Below are 15,025 nucleotides of genomic sequence, written 5' to 3' on the forward strand. Positions count from 1 at the left end.
TGCAGAAGCCGAAAGACAATGGCTTACCATGGCCGCATGCAAGCCGAATTCTGTTGCCCGGACCTGCATCTGTGATCTCTAACACCAAAGCCGCAGGCACTCAATATTAAGATGCAAAATGTGACCTTGTACCGAAATCACATGTGCTATGTAATGTGAATAGTGTTGTTCACCGTGAAAGAGTATAAGCATTGTTCTGTAAAATGTATCTTTTTAAATACTTCTCTCCCTTTTTTCCCTCCCTCCCGCAGCTGCAAATTTTTCAAGCCTCCCTCCTCCGTCCCGAAGGCTATCTCAGATAAGGCGGGGGGGGGAAACGGACGCGAGACTAAATGTTCTCTGAAATCATGGAATCGACCCGCAATGAAAGAGCTCATCTGAATGAGTGGAAGGACACGGTATCAAAGTACAGGAAAGATGCCAGTGAAAGTGAGGACAGGAGGGACCAACGTGAGGACATGAGGGACCAACGTGAGGAGAGGAGAGACGCTTGAGATGAGAGGTGGTGGGATGCAACGCTGGGGATGCTATGTGAGCAAACGGACATGCTCCGGCATCTGGTGGAGCTTCAGGATCACAGAGTGCCGCTGCAGCCCCTGTATAACCGCCCTCCCCCCTCACCATGTTCCATAGCCTCCTCACCCAGACGTGTAAGAATGCGGGGGGGTGGGAGGGAGGTTCCGTGCACCCTTCCACTCCACCCCAGTGGACAGCCCAAGCAAAAAGCTGTCATTATTTTGAACTTTTTTAGTGGCCTTTTCCTTCCCTCCTATCCTCCTCCCAAACCCCACCCGGGCTACCTTGTCAGTTCTCTCCCTCTTTTTATAATCAATTAATAAAGAATACATGATTTTTAAACGATAGTGACTTTATTTCCTTTGAAAGCAAGCTGTGATCGAAGGGGGAGGGTGGGTTTCTTACAGAGAATGAGTCAATCAAGGGGGCGGGTTTTCATCAAGGAGAAACAAACAGAACTTTCACACCGTAGCCTGGCCAGTCATGAAACTGGTTTTCAAAGCTTCTCTGATGCGCAGCGCTTCCTGGTGTGCTCTTCTAATGGCCCTGGTGTCTGGCTGCGCTTAATCAGCGGCCAGGCGATTTGCCTCAGCTTCCCACCCCGCCATAAAGGTCTCCCCCTTACTCTCACAGAGATTGTGGAGCACACAGCAAGCAGCAATAACAATGGGAATATTGGTTTGGCTGAGGTCTGAGCGAGTCAGTAACGTGCGCCAGCGATCCTTTAAACGTCCAAATGCACATTCTACCACCATGCTGCACTTTCTCAGCCTGTAGTTGAACAGCTCCTGACTACTGTCCAGGCTGCCTGTGTATGGCTTCATGAGCCATGGCATTAAGGGGTAGGCTGGGTCCCCAAGGATAACTATAGGCATTTCAACATCCCCAATGGTTATTTTCTGGTCTGGGAAGTAAATCCCTTGCTGCAGCCGTTTAAACAGATTAGTGTTCCTGAAGACGCGAGCGTCATGAACGCTTCCCGGCCATCCCACATTGATGTTGGTGAAACGTCCCTTGTGATCCACCAGTGCTTGCAGCACCATTGAAAAGTACCCCTTGCGGTTTATGTACTGGCTGCCCTGGTGCTCTGGTGCCAAGATACGGATATGGGTTCCATCTATCGCCCCACCACACTTAGGGAATCCCATTGCAGCAAAGCCATCCACTATGACCTGCACATTTCCCAGAGTCACTACCTTTGGTAGCAGCAGCTCAGTGATTGCTTTGGCTACTTGCATCACAGCAGCCCCCACAGTAGATTTGCCCACTCCAAATTGATTCCCGACTGACCGGTAGCTGTCTGGCGTTGCAAGCTTCCACAGGGCTATCACCACTCGCTTCTCAACCGTGAGGGCTGCTCTCATCTTGGTATTCTGGCGCTTCAGGGCAGGGGAAAGCAAGTCACAAAGTTCCATGAAAGTGCCCTTATGCATGCGAAAGTTTCGCAGCCACTGGGAATCGTCCCACACCTGCAACACCAGTCTGTGCTTGTTTCCCGGACCCAGAATCGGCGTTCCACGGCTAGAACCTGCCCCATTAACAACATGATCTCCAAAGCCGGGGCCCACGGTTTGAGAGAATTCTGTGTCCGTGTCCTCATCACTCTCGTCACCACGCTGCCGTCGCCTCCTCCTCCTTGCCTGGTTTTTCAGGTCCTGGTTCAGCATAAACTGCACAATAATGCGCGAGGTGTTTACAATGTTCATGACTGCTGTCTTGAGCTGAGCGGGCTCCATGCTTGCCATGGTATGGCGTCTGCAGTGTTCACCCAGGAAAAAAGGCGCGAAACGGTTGTCTGCCGTTGCTTTCATGGAGGGAGGGGTGAGGCTGTACCCAGAACCACCAGCGACAATGTTTTTTGCCCCATCAGGCATTGGGATCTCAACCCAGAATTCCAATGGGCAGGGGAGACTGCGGGAACTATGGGATAGCTACCCACAGTGCAACGCTCCGGAAGTCGACGCTAGCCTCGGTACATGGACTCACACCACCGAATTAATGTGCTTAGTATGGTCGCAGGCACTTGACTTTATACAATAGGTTGCCAAAAATGGAATTCTGTAAATTCGGAGTAATCTCGTAGTGTAGACATACCCTTAGAGAAGATCCTGGCTGCCTCGCAGATCCTGGCAGGGGCAGCCAGAAGGGCTCTGACACTCCCAGAGGGGCAAGGCCCCAGCTCATATGAGGAGGGCAGGGAGGGAGGCTCAGGACTCGCTAAAGGGGAAAAAGCCCCCCCATATCTGGGCACATACATGGGAAGGAAGAATCCCTGCCTCTATTCTCCTCCAGTCCTCCTGCCACTCAACCCATTGTCCCCCTTCCCACTATCCCACCTCTCCTACCCTAATCCCCAAGCCTCCCTCCCCTACCACCCACCTCCATTCATCCACCATCCCCCTCCCCTTTTACCTGATTGCAGCTCGAAACCCCTCTCCTCCTTTCCCCCCCACTTCTCTGCCCCCTAATTACCCCTTCCCTCTCAGGTAGAACTGACATCTTTAAATTTTCCCCAAAGGCTTTGGGAGGTGCAGGGTGGTTCGTGGGCAATGGCAGAGTTGTGGCATGCACTAGGTGGGGGTGCACTGGCAGAGCTGTGGAGTGCCACACTTCCCTCGCCCAAGCCCCCAAGCTCTTCCCCTCCACCACCACCCATCCCCCTTCATGCCCCTTCCAATAACCCTGTTCTCTTCACTGCATCCCCAACCCCTCATCATATTCCCCCACTCCTCCACCCCTCAATACACCTTCCCTCTCAGGAAGCATTCACATGTACAATTTTCTTTCCTTGATTACTTTGATTACACACCCCACCACCCAAAATGAAATTAATACCCATTACTCATAAATTGTAGCCAACTTCCAGCCACTCAGTCCAAAACTCCTTTTGTCTTTGGTCACTGGGGTGGGACAATAGAAGGGAGGGAAATGAGGAACTTATCCTTAGTTACGTTAATGGAAGGGTGAATTCACAGCCATAAGGAGGTCTGTGATTCATCTAGTCATCAGTACTTTTCAGTGAAACAGAACAAGGCAGCAGAAGGAAACTTTTTTTGGCGGGGACTGTAACTCAGGAACCCATGGGTCAAATGACTCCAAGTTTGGATCGCTAACCCTACCCCAGCACCCTCACAAGGCACACCGAATTTCAAAGCAATTCAATTCACCATTCAGACTTCACAGCACTTATAAGAACTGAGCTTTAAAAGCATGCAAAATGGCAGGAATGGAAACCCACTAGCTGTTTTTCTGTATTGGCATATTCACAGTGTAAAAATGATTTAGCGGGTGCCATGCATTACCTTGCGTAAAGCTTGACAGCTTGAATCATTTTGACCCACATCACATCATCAAAAGTTTGATCTCTAGCTCTGAGAAAACAAAAATATGCAGCATTTTTCAGGGTTTCTCTCTCTGGAATCCCATGCTCAAATGACTCAAAATTTGGCTCACTAACTCTACCATGCATCCCCCTGAAGTATGCCAAATTTCAAAGAAATCCAACTAAGCAAGTCGATTTTAGAGAACTTAGAAAGATCAACCTTTAAAAAGATGTCATGATACAATCTACTGTGGCACTCTGGTACCACTGTAATACCTGCACATGTTGCAAATCCCAAGATTCATTTCCTCTTCCCAGACTTTTCAACATCTTTACTTTATACATTGTGTTAGAACGGCTGACTTGAGTTATATGAACCACAGAAGAGGTGATCCCCCAATCTCATTCCTAGACTCTGACAGTCACATGATAGCCTGACTGAGTAGAATCCCAAACTCCGACTGGAAAGGAGAGAATTGCAAACTAATTATTGTAGTACTCCATGTTTGCTAAAGAGGGGATATATTCATTATGGAATAGGGAATTTCCATGATTGTGGGTACTGAGGGTCATGGACGTTCATTTTGTCTTAGAATTAATATTGTTACAGCTCAGTCTTCATATGTATCAACAATTCAACAAGGTAGTGTCATTAAAATACCTCTTTTTCATTTATTTCTTATTTTAAAAGTGACTGAAGTTATAATAATAGTAATATCTACCTCAGTAATGCAAACCAATGACTAATTAATGTTTCACTCTTTTTGGTGACAACAGACTCATGTCACCACGGAATTAGCAGAACAGTGTAAGCAGCACTAGTGACATCAGTGGCAAATGACACTTTGAAAAGCTAAGTTAATTGGAAAAGACGTGTTTCTCTGGAAAAGCCGCATTACAGGAGATGGTACGTGAAGTAAACACTTAAATCCCCTAAAAAACACAAAATATTTCCTCTAATCCTTTCACTGAAATAACATATTACAGTGGAAACTTGAAGGCTGGACTTCAGTAGTATTTTCACTTACGTATATATACTTAACTGCTGTAAGTTACAGTGATTCAGAGTAAATTTCAATACATTTCAGTTAATAATCTTAATTAAAAGTTTACCAGAATTGTTGACTATTCATGCTTTTTGCTTACATAAAAAATAGGTGAGAGACACAAGATACAGGCATTTTAAATGACCATTTAATAATCACTCAGCATGAGTTCAGTTAGTGATCTGGAAGAAAATCAGTTTGTGGTTTACTCTTTGACTGTAATTAACTGGGACTTGCTGCAAACATAAATAAAATTAGGATTTGGGTGAGGTCTCTGATTATACAGAGCCTGAGGTGAACCACAGGGAACTATAGCCCATACCCACGGGTCGCAAAATTTCCATGTGCTCAGCTAGTCTCTTCTATGATAACATTAACCATAGACAACTATGCTACTATTAAATGTATACTCCAGCAGCATGAGCAGAAGTAATGATTGCTGTGATAGCTACTAGTTCAGTAGTCAACATTGTCCGGAAAGCAATAGGTTGAAGACAGAGAGTACTAGAAGGAACTCTCTTATTGATTACGTTCTCTAGCTTTGAATCCCTCTTCACAAAAACCATACAGATAGAGCACAAAGGAGTTTGGGGAGCAGGGGCTTTTGCAGGATCCTAGGGAAAGGGTACCCTATATGCTATCTCCTTCCACAGTTGGAAGATTGAAATATCAGTTTTGTTCTGCTTTGCCCACATCTTCTGAGTCACAGGCAGAAAATAATTAAATTGATACATCTGGGAAAACATATCCCAACACCGATACTCAAGAGAAAGAAGATACTTGTAAAACAGAAATGCCAAAAAATGTTGGTTGCTGCTGGACAGTTTTTAATACACATACTGGACCATAAATTTACAATGCACTTTAGAGAAAAACAAAGTGTGACAGACCCAGACCAGTGGGGTACAGGAGTCTGGTAGAGGGCAAATATACTGGTCACTGGATGAGTAGTTTTCTGTTCCCTGAGTGACCAGAGCTGGGGCCGTACTAGAGTAATCAGGAACCTGCTAGAACCAGTTAAGGCAGGCAGGCTAATTAGGACACCTGGAGCCAATGAAGAAGAAGCTTCTAGAATCAATTAAGGCAGGCTAATCAGGGCACCTGGGTTTTAAAAAGGAGCTCACTTCAGTTTGTGGTGCGAGTGAGAGGAGCTGGGAGCAAGAGGCGCAAGGAGCTGAGAGAGTGTGCTGCTAGAGGACTGAGGAGCACAAGCGTTATCAGACACCAGGAGGAAGGTCCTGTGGTGAGAATAAGGAAGGTGTTTGGAGGAGGCCATGGGGAAGTAGCCCAGGGAGTTGTAGCTGTCATGCAGCTGTTACAGGAGGCACTATAGACAGGTGCAGTCCACAGGGCCCTGGGCTGGAACCCAGAGTAGAGGGCGGGCCCGGGTTCCCCCCAAACCTCCCAATTGACCTGGACTGTGGGTTCTTCCAGAGGGGAAGGTCTCTGGGCTATTCCCCAACCCACATGGTGAATCTCTGAGGCAAGAAAATCCGCCAATAAGCGCAGGACCCACCAAGATAGAGGAGGAACTTTGTCACAAAAGATATTGTTCCTGTCCTGGCAAACTTAATCTAAATAAGACACACAGAGGAAATAATGGCAAACAAGGAAGAAAACAGAGGGATTAAGGTTATAACAAATAAACACTGAACATGTGAAAGATGCTGAGTATGATGCTTGAAATTTTTAAGTTTGCAAATAGAGTAGGACAAGTCAGAAGAAAGAAACTGCACTGACTGGAGACTATCCTTGCAAAGCTAACCAAAATAAAGATTTAAAGAAGGAATTTGAAGGGAGGAAAAAAAGGGTTACTCACCTTCTTGTAACTGTTGTACTTTGAGATATGTTGTCCACATCCATTCCAATCAAGTGCGCGCACGCGCCATGTGCATAGTTGCCGAAAATTTTCCCCCCAGTAGCTCCCATCGGGTCAGCTGTGGAGCCCCCTGGAGTAGCGCCTTCATAGTGCTCAATTTATAACCCTGCCAACGTGGCCTCTCCCCAGTTCCTTCTTGCTGGCTACTCCAACAGAGGGGTAGGAGGATGGGTATTGGAATGGATGTGAACAACACATCTTGAAGAACAAGTTACAAGAAGGTGAGTAACCATTTTTTCTTCTTCGAGTGCTTGGAATCGACGTGAACAATTGGGTGACTTCCCAGAGGTGGGGTCGGAGTTAAGGAATCGCTGATTAGAGCATCGCTGTGCTGAAAGCTGCATCATCTCTAGCGTGCTATGTGATGGCACAGTGAGAGGTGAATGTATGCACCGAGGATCAAGTAGCTGCCCTGCAGATTTCTTGTATCGGGACCTGGGCCAGGAGCACGCAGCTGACGAAGCCTGTGCCCTTGTGGAGTGAGCCTTAAGATGCAGGGCTGGGACCTTTTCTAGCTCACAACATGTGCGGATACAGCCTGTGATCCAGGACGATAATCTTTGAGATGAGACCGAGAGTCCTTTCATGTAGTCTGCCATTGCCACGAACAGCTGGTTCGACCTCCTGAACAGCTTTGTGCGCTCGATGTAGAATGCTAACACGCACTGAACATGCAATGAGTGCAGCCTTTGCTCTTGGGTACTGTTGTGGGGCTTGGGATAGAAGATAGGTAGTAAAATGTCTTGGCTAATATGGAATTGTGACACTACCTTAGGGAGAAAAGCCAGGTGAGGTCTGAATTGCACCTTGTTCTTGTGGAAGACCGGGTAGGGTGGGTCGGAGGTAAGGGCCTTTAACTCCGACATCCTACTGACTGATGTGATGGTCACCAGGAAGGCTACCTTCCATGACAGGTAGAGAAGGGAGCAAGTTGCTAGCGGTTTGAATGGGGGTCCCATTAATCTGGAGAGGACCAGGTTAAGGTCCCATGCCAGAAGAGGCTGTCTAACCCGAGGATATAGCCGTTCCAGGCCCTTAAGGAAACGTCCTGCCATAGGATTAGCAAATATGGAGCGTCCAGACATGACCGGATGGAAGGCCAAGATAGCAGCGAGGTGTACCTTGATGGATGACGCTGCCGGGCCTTGTTGGTTGAAGTGAAGAAGGTACTCCAGGATGAGTGGTATAGATGCCTGGAGTGGAGGAGTGTGATGTTTGGGGGGGGAGGGAGGATAGCTCAGTGGATTGAGCATTGGCCTGCTAAACCCAGGGTTGTGAGCTCAATCCTTGAGGGGGCCACTTAGGGATCTGGGGCAAAAACAGTACTTGGTCCTGCTAGTGAAGGCAGGGGGCTGGACTCAATGACCTTTCAAGGTCCCTTCCAGTTCTAGGAGATGGGATATCTCCATTAATTATATATTATTATTATTATTATTATAATGTTGGGCACACCAGCAAGTGAACCACTTTCATTTGGCCAGATAAGTGGCCCTGGTGGATGGTTTTCTGCTGCTGAGCAGGACCTTTCTTACAGGTTCCGAGCACAGCTCACTGGGTTTAGCCATAAAGCTCCAAGCCGTGAGATGGAGGGCCTGGAGGTCCAGGTGGTGAAGGTGACCGTGGGCCTGTGTGATCAGATCGGGCTAGAGTGGTAACACGATAGGAGTGTCCACTGATAGCTCCAGAAGCGCGGTGTACCAATGTTGACGGGGCCACACTGGGGCCAGCAGAATTACTACAGCTCTGTCTCTGCAGCATTTTAGTAGTACTCTGTGCACAAGTGGGAATGGTGGAAAGGCATACATGACACGGTCTCCTCAGGGAAGCAGGAACGCATCCGAGATTGAACCCGGGCTGTGATTCTGAAAGGAACAGAACATTGGGCACCTCCTGTTGCTCCTGGTAGCAAACAGATTGACTTGGGGAAACCCCCACCTTTGGAAGATGGAATATATGACATCCGGACACATGGCCCACTCGTGATTGCGGAGGTAGTCCGCTAGTTTGTTCTGCACACCTGGGAGATAGCCCACTCCATTCACCTGGAGGCATTCTATGCAGAACTCCCATAGCTGATGGGCTTCCCGACCTAAGGGGGGAAGAGCAGGCTACACCTTGCTTGTTGATGTAAAAAATGGCCGAGGTATTGTCCGTCATTACCGCCACACACTGGAATTGGAGCCGGGATAGTAAGATTTGGCATGCTAGCTGTACTGCTCTGAGCTCTCTGATATTGATATGGAGGGAGAGCTCATCCTGCGACCATAATCCTTGTGTCTGGAGCTCTCCCAGATGCGCCCCCCAACCCAGAATTGACGTGTCCATTACTAGGGACAAGGAGGGCTGGGGGCTTTTGAAGGGGACTCCCTTGCACACTGTGCAAAGGTTGAGCCACCACTGGAGGGACTCGAGTACTTGGTCTGGCACCGTGACCACAGATTCCAGGCTGTCGCGCCCCGGGCAGTATACAGACGTGAGCCATGCTTGAAATGGTCTGAGCCTCAGTCTGGCATGCCGGACCACGTAAGTGCAGGCTGCCATGTGGCCGAGGAGACTCAGGCATCCCCTCACAGTAGTGGTCAGCTACCTCCTGAGGTTTTGGATAATGTCTGTCATGGTCTGAAATCAGATCTCTGGCAGGAGCGCCCTTGCCAGCACCAAGTCCAGCACCGCACCGATGAATTCTATTCTTTGAGTCGGTGACAAGGTTGACTTGTTCACGCTGAGGAGTCCCAGCCTCTCAAAAGTAGCTCTGACTAGTCAGACTTTAGACTCCACCAGCTCCCTGGTGCGCATCATGAGTAGCCAGTTGTCGAGGTAGGAATATACCTGCACCTGCCTCCTGCGGAGCAATGCTGCTATGACCGACATACACTTGGTGAACACTCGGAAGGCTGTTGACAGAGCGAAGGGGAGGACCGTGAATTGAGAGTATTTGTAGCTGGCTACAAACTGCAGAAATCGTCTGTGTGCCAGCTGAATAGCTATGTGAAAATATGCGTCTTTCATGTCAAGGGCGGCATACCACTCTCCCGGATCCAGGGAAGGGATAATAGTGCTGAGGGAGACCATGCGGAACTTCAACTTCACCATGAACCTGTTGAGCTCTCTCTCACAGGTCTAGAATGGGTCTGAGACCCCCCCTTTGCCTTGGGGATTAGGAAATAGCGGGAGTAGAACCCCTTGCCCCATAGCACCTGAGAAACCTTGTCCACTGCCCCTATGTCGAGGAAAAATTCATCTGGAATCATTTAAAACTACACCGAACAAAGCACTGAAGCATGTAGCACTGAAAATAATCTTGCACTGGAAAACCTAACTAGATATCCTAAAATGTTTCTCTTCAATTTTAAATCATGTTTGTGATTTTAAATATAATTAATTTTTTTATGGTAAAATAACCTCTAAACTTACAGCGGTTGCAATCTTCTTTGCTCTTTCTGTGAATACTTGTTCCAGTGGTTTCCAGACCTGGAAAGCATAGCGACCTGAAAAACAAAACAATTAAAAAAATCAAACTTCACTTAAAAAAAGAAACCTTTACAGATGTTTACCTGTGCAAACACTTAGTTTGCAAGTATAATACCAGTACAGGACTTTTAGTCTAAAAATCAAAGCCATCTCCATTTTTAATCTATTCATGTCATTTGTTTGCTGGCAAGCACTGTAACACTTTACAGCTTTTCAAGATGTTCCCTGAGCAGTCAGTTTTGTAGTCAGGCCCAGAACAGTTCTCTGATGAGTTTGCAATAGGTTGCATTTTTCAATCTTTATATTAAGAAGAGGGGGAAAGTTTGGTTTTTATCTAAAAAGAAAATAATGAATTGCAAGATTCACAATGTTTGTTTCCCCAGGCCAATATATTCAGATATGTTTGGCTAGGATAAACTGAGATATTTGCCTTGTAAATTGTAGGAAATACTGCAATTAGCAATTATAGCTTGTATTTGTAATGTAATTCACCAAAATAAGTACAGCTCAAAGTTGTTTCCAAATCTACTCCTTACAGTGTTCATACAACTTTGCACCAATATCACACTGAATGGTAATTCTTTGCATTCTTACTTTATTTATTTAGTGAAAAACGGAGTCTTTTTGGATCCAGCACCATTAAAGACCCAACATAGCCATGACCTTCGCTAAATACAAAACAGACTGGATGGAGCTCTATTCACCAGTCAGTAAATTCTACTCCATTTGGGAAAGAATAGAGTAAGTCTAGTAAGTTCAGTGTCTGAAATTGCATCAGAGCCATGGTAGGAATTATCAGTTTTTTGGTTGGTTGTTGTTTTGTTTGGTGGTGGTTGTTTTTTTTTTTTTGCTTACTATATACTAGAAAATTTAGTCACCATTATGCAATTTTAATTATTTTTTAAAATAAGATAATGCTTTAGCCAGATAGCATTTTGCTTTCATTCTTAACGATCAAGATGTCTACATAGGTCATTTCAATCATGCAAGTGTGTGCTTAGGTTTACAAAGAAATCAAGTTAATATGGTTTGATTTGATTACCTGAAGTGAACAGAAATCAATTTGTATATTTCAAGGCCAGAAGGAACCCCTGATCCTCCCACGTAACATGGGCCATAGAATTTCAACCTGTAATTCTTGAATTAAACACAATAATTTGTGGTTGAACTAGAATCTATCTTTCAAATTAATATCTCATCTTGATTTAAAGATTTAAAGAGATGGAGAATCTACCACTTCCCTCGGTAAATTGTTCCCTACGATCCCTCTAAGCTGCACGTCCGCACAGCTGCCTATTAAGCCCCACGCAGGGACTCAGGATTGCGGCGGGGAGAGATGCCTCTCCCCCCAGTGCGTACCTGCCCCGACAGGGAGTGGCGCCCCTCCCCGCCGGCCCCAGAGTGGACCTGACCCGGTGGGGAGAGGCACCCCTCCCCGCCAGCTCCAGTGCGGACCTGCCCCGGTGGGAAGAGGCACCCCTCCCCGCCAGCTCCAGTGCGGACCTGCCCCGGTGGGGAGAGGCGCCCCTCCCCGCCGGCTCCAGTGCGGACCTGCCCCGGACTTGCCACAGCCAGGGGAGAGGAGCCCCTCCCTCAGCCCAGCCCAGCCCCACTGGAGCTGCCGTGACTGGGGAGAGGCACCTCTCCCCCGGCCCCGAGCTGCATCCCTGGCCCCAGCCGAAAGCCCGCACCCCCCCTGCACTTCCACCCTCTGCCACAGCCCTGAGCCCCCTCCCACGCCCCAAACCCCTCATCCCCGGCCCCACCCCAGAGCTTTCACCCCTAGCCGGAGCCCTCACCCCCTGAACCCAATCCTCTGCCCCAGCCCTCAGCCCCCTCCCACACCCCAAATTCCTCATCCCCGGCCCCACCCCACCCCGACAGAGCCCTCTCTCCCCCCCCCCGCATCCCAACCCTCTGCCCCAGCCCTGAGCCCCCTCCCGCACTCCAAATCCTTTCGGCCCTACCCCCACCACATTAATTTTATGTGCACCATTATGAAGGTGATTTGTCACACATCACCTCCATATTGGTACACATAACAAAATTCATTCCGCACATGGACATAAAAAATTAGAGGGAACACTGGTTGTTTCTATGGTTAACTACCTTCACTGCTAAAACTTGCTAGACAAATTCAAAGTGGGGAAAAGGCGCATCACCTCTCTGCCACTGCATCTTGTTATGCCTTTGTAAACTAGATTAAAGAGCACTCTATTATCCCATATCTTCCTTCTGTGTAGGTACTCTTAGACTGTGATGAAGTCACCTCTTATTATCTTTGATGGCTAAACACATTCAACTTCATTAGGTCAGGTTTTCCAGACATCAAACCATTCTTGTAGCTCTTTTCGGAACCTTTCCAATTTTTCTACATCCCTCTTCAAGGGTGGATACTAAGACTGGACACAATATTCCAGTTATAGTCTCACCAGTGGCACATGGAACCTCCCTACTCCAACTTCTTATGCTCCTGCTTATATATCGCATTAGCCCTTTTGGGCACAGTATCACACTGGGACCGCATGTTCAGATGGCTGTTCAGTTACCTGCAAATGCAACAGCTGCAACACCCAGGCCAACTGCCATCATAGTTCTGGCCTATAACAGAAAAATTGAGTCAGTATAAAATTTAAGTTCTGATTTTAAATAAATTGTAAATCTGTTGCAACAGCGAGCATTTCTGAAGTCTGAATGTGCATACCATTTGGTCTACTTCTGTAAACCCTTTAGTGAATCTTCTAATAAGGTTTAATATTTTATTATTTTCTTATAAAAGGAAATTACAACCTTTTCTCCATGTATTTTAACTTTGGAATGCAGCAATACGTGCAGTGTGTAAAAATGTAATCAAATCTTGGATACGTTTTAATGCATGAAATTAGAAACACAGAAAACATTGGAAAATGAAAGGACACGCAAACCATTCTGCTAGGGTTACTTGAAATAATTCACACAGTAAAACTCCAATTTAGTTTAAAAGGACACAGATAACAGAAAACCCTATAATATTAACTAAAAAAACTGGGTGGTTGGATTGTGATTATGAATGGAATAAAGTTTGCATTAGGGCTTTGCACAGGAATCTCATCATGACAGAATTTCTGGGATTAGGAAAGGGAGTATTAACTCAGGCACAGTCCCTAGACCAGGGATCAGCAACCTTTGGCACGTGGCTCGCCAGGGTAAGCACCCTGGTGGGCCCGGTTTGTTTACCTGCCACGTCCGCAGGTTCGGCCGATCGCGGCTCCCACTGGCCGCGGTTCACCGTCCCAGGCCAATGGGGGCTGCGGGAAGCAGCAGGGGCTGAGGGATCTGCTGGCCGCCGCTTCCCACCGCCCCCATTGGCCTGGAGCGGCGAACCGCGGCCACTGGGAGCCGCGATCGGCTGAACCTGCGGACGCGGCAGGTAAACAAACTGGCCCGGCCCACCAGGGTGCTTACCCTGGCGGGCCCCATGCCAAAGGTTGCCGATCCCTGCCCTAGACTTACACAGTAATAACTGGGAGAACTCCCAACCTTTGGTACTCCTTCCCCAGTGCAATCAGCATCAGCTACAGCTGAGGTCACAGGGGTAAAATAGGGTCTACAGGGATATGTCTACCCTGCAGCTGGGAGCCTCCCAGCCTGAACAAACACATACTATCTGTGCTTCAGCTAGCGGATTCAAAAAACAACATGAATGTTGTAGCATGGGAGATGGTGTGACCTAGCTTCTCAAGTACAAGGCTGATCCAACCACCCTGGGTCTGTACTTTGGTGGCTAGCCCATGCCGCCACACGCACACTGTTCTTTTTAGCACACTAGCTTGAACAGAGCTAGTGCGTTAGTCTATTCAGCCTGGGAGATCTACAATGCAGCTGGGAGTATAATACTGCCTTAGGGCCTTCTAGGTCCTCTGTCCCTCAGACTTAAGACAGACCCCATCAAGGTAAAAAGTTCCGGAAGCCTTGTTTTCCCTCCCACTACCTCCACATGGGGCACAGCAGCTGAGAGGAAGCTCGTGGGGGTGTCTTTTTGAAACTCGATGTTCTTCCCCAAAGCAGCTACCTTTGTCTTCCTGCTTCAAAGGGAGCCCTTGACTTGTCCTCCTGGCTCCTATTCCTCCTGGCAAGCATCAGCCTGCAGTCTGTTTTGTTTCATACCTTGAGACCCCATTCCTTCTGACTCCCCAGGCAAGTCATTAGGGATCTGAAACTTTTGGAGACCGATGGGATTTCTCCCTCCCGCCCCCATAAAGATCAGAATTGGAGGTGTTGATGACACTAGGCCTAGTGAACCAAAGTTCTTCAATGTTTAGCTGTAATCGACCTCAAAAGCTAGATGCATGGAATGTGTAAACAGCCAATTATCAGTTACAACCTCCCCCCGGCCCCATACCAGGTACTAAGCGATAATGATAAGGTTTGCATGTTTCTGGCTGAAAAGGTAATAAACCCAGGGTAAACAAAACCAGGTAACAGTTTAAAAAAAAGTTACTAACAAGCTAAATTTATAGCCCTAGAATGATTTAACGGCTTAAATGTATAAACATGCCTTCGGTAAAAAGGGAAGGGGAAGTAAAGGGAAAAATAAAGGGGGAGGTGGTAAAAAGGGGAAGGGGGGGCTTAGTTGTAAAATGTATAAAAAAAGAAAAACTGTTTTTGCTGGTGTGCTTGATCTGAGACTTGCCTGTCTCCTTGCACCACTTTAAGATGTCAAATAAACTTTGTTTGCTTCTCCACCCCAGTATGTTTATTGGCGCAAAGCACACCGGGCAACGAACCCCGCTGTTGCTGTCCTTGGGCCTC

General features: G+C 47.3%; 1 protein-coding gene across 1 annotated transcript in view; it reads right to left on the minus strand.

Annotated features, from left to right (window-relative positions):
- The window catches only part of LOC112103169 (dnaJ homolog subfamily C member 15), a 53,819-nt gene that overhangs the window by 21,040 nt on the left and 17,754 nt on the right, over positions 1-15,025 (minus strand). The window contains exons 2-3 of the mRNA XM_026647346.2: positions 12,784-12,835; positions 10,178-10,251 (exon numbers count right to left, since the gene is read on the minus strand). Coding sequence (XP_026503131.1) covers positions 10,178-10,251; positions 12,784-12,835 — 126 coding nt within the window. The remainder of the gene's footprint in view (positions 1-10,177; positions 10,252-12,783; positions 12,836-15,025) is intronic.

The sequence above is a fragment of the Terrapene carolina genome, unplaced genomic scaffold (assembly GCF_002925995.2).
Source record: "Terrapene carolina triunguis isolate 2854851 unplaced genomic scaffold, T_m_triunguis-2.0 Scaffold17, whole genome shotgun sequence".
Classification (NCBI taxonomy): domain Eukaryota; kingdom Metazoa; phylum Chordata; order Testudines; family Emydidae; genus Terrapene; species Terrapene triunguis.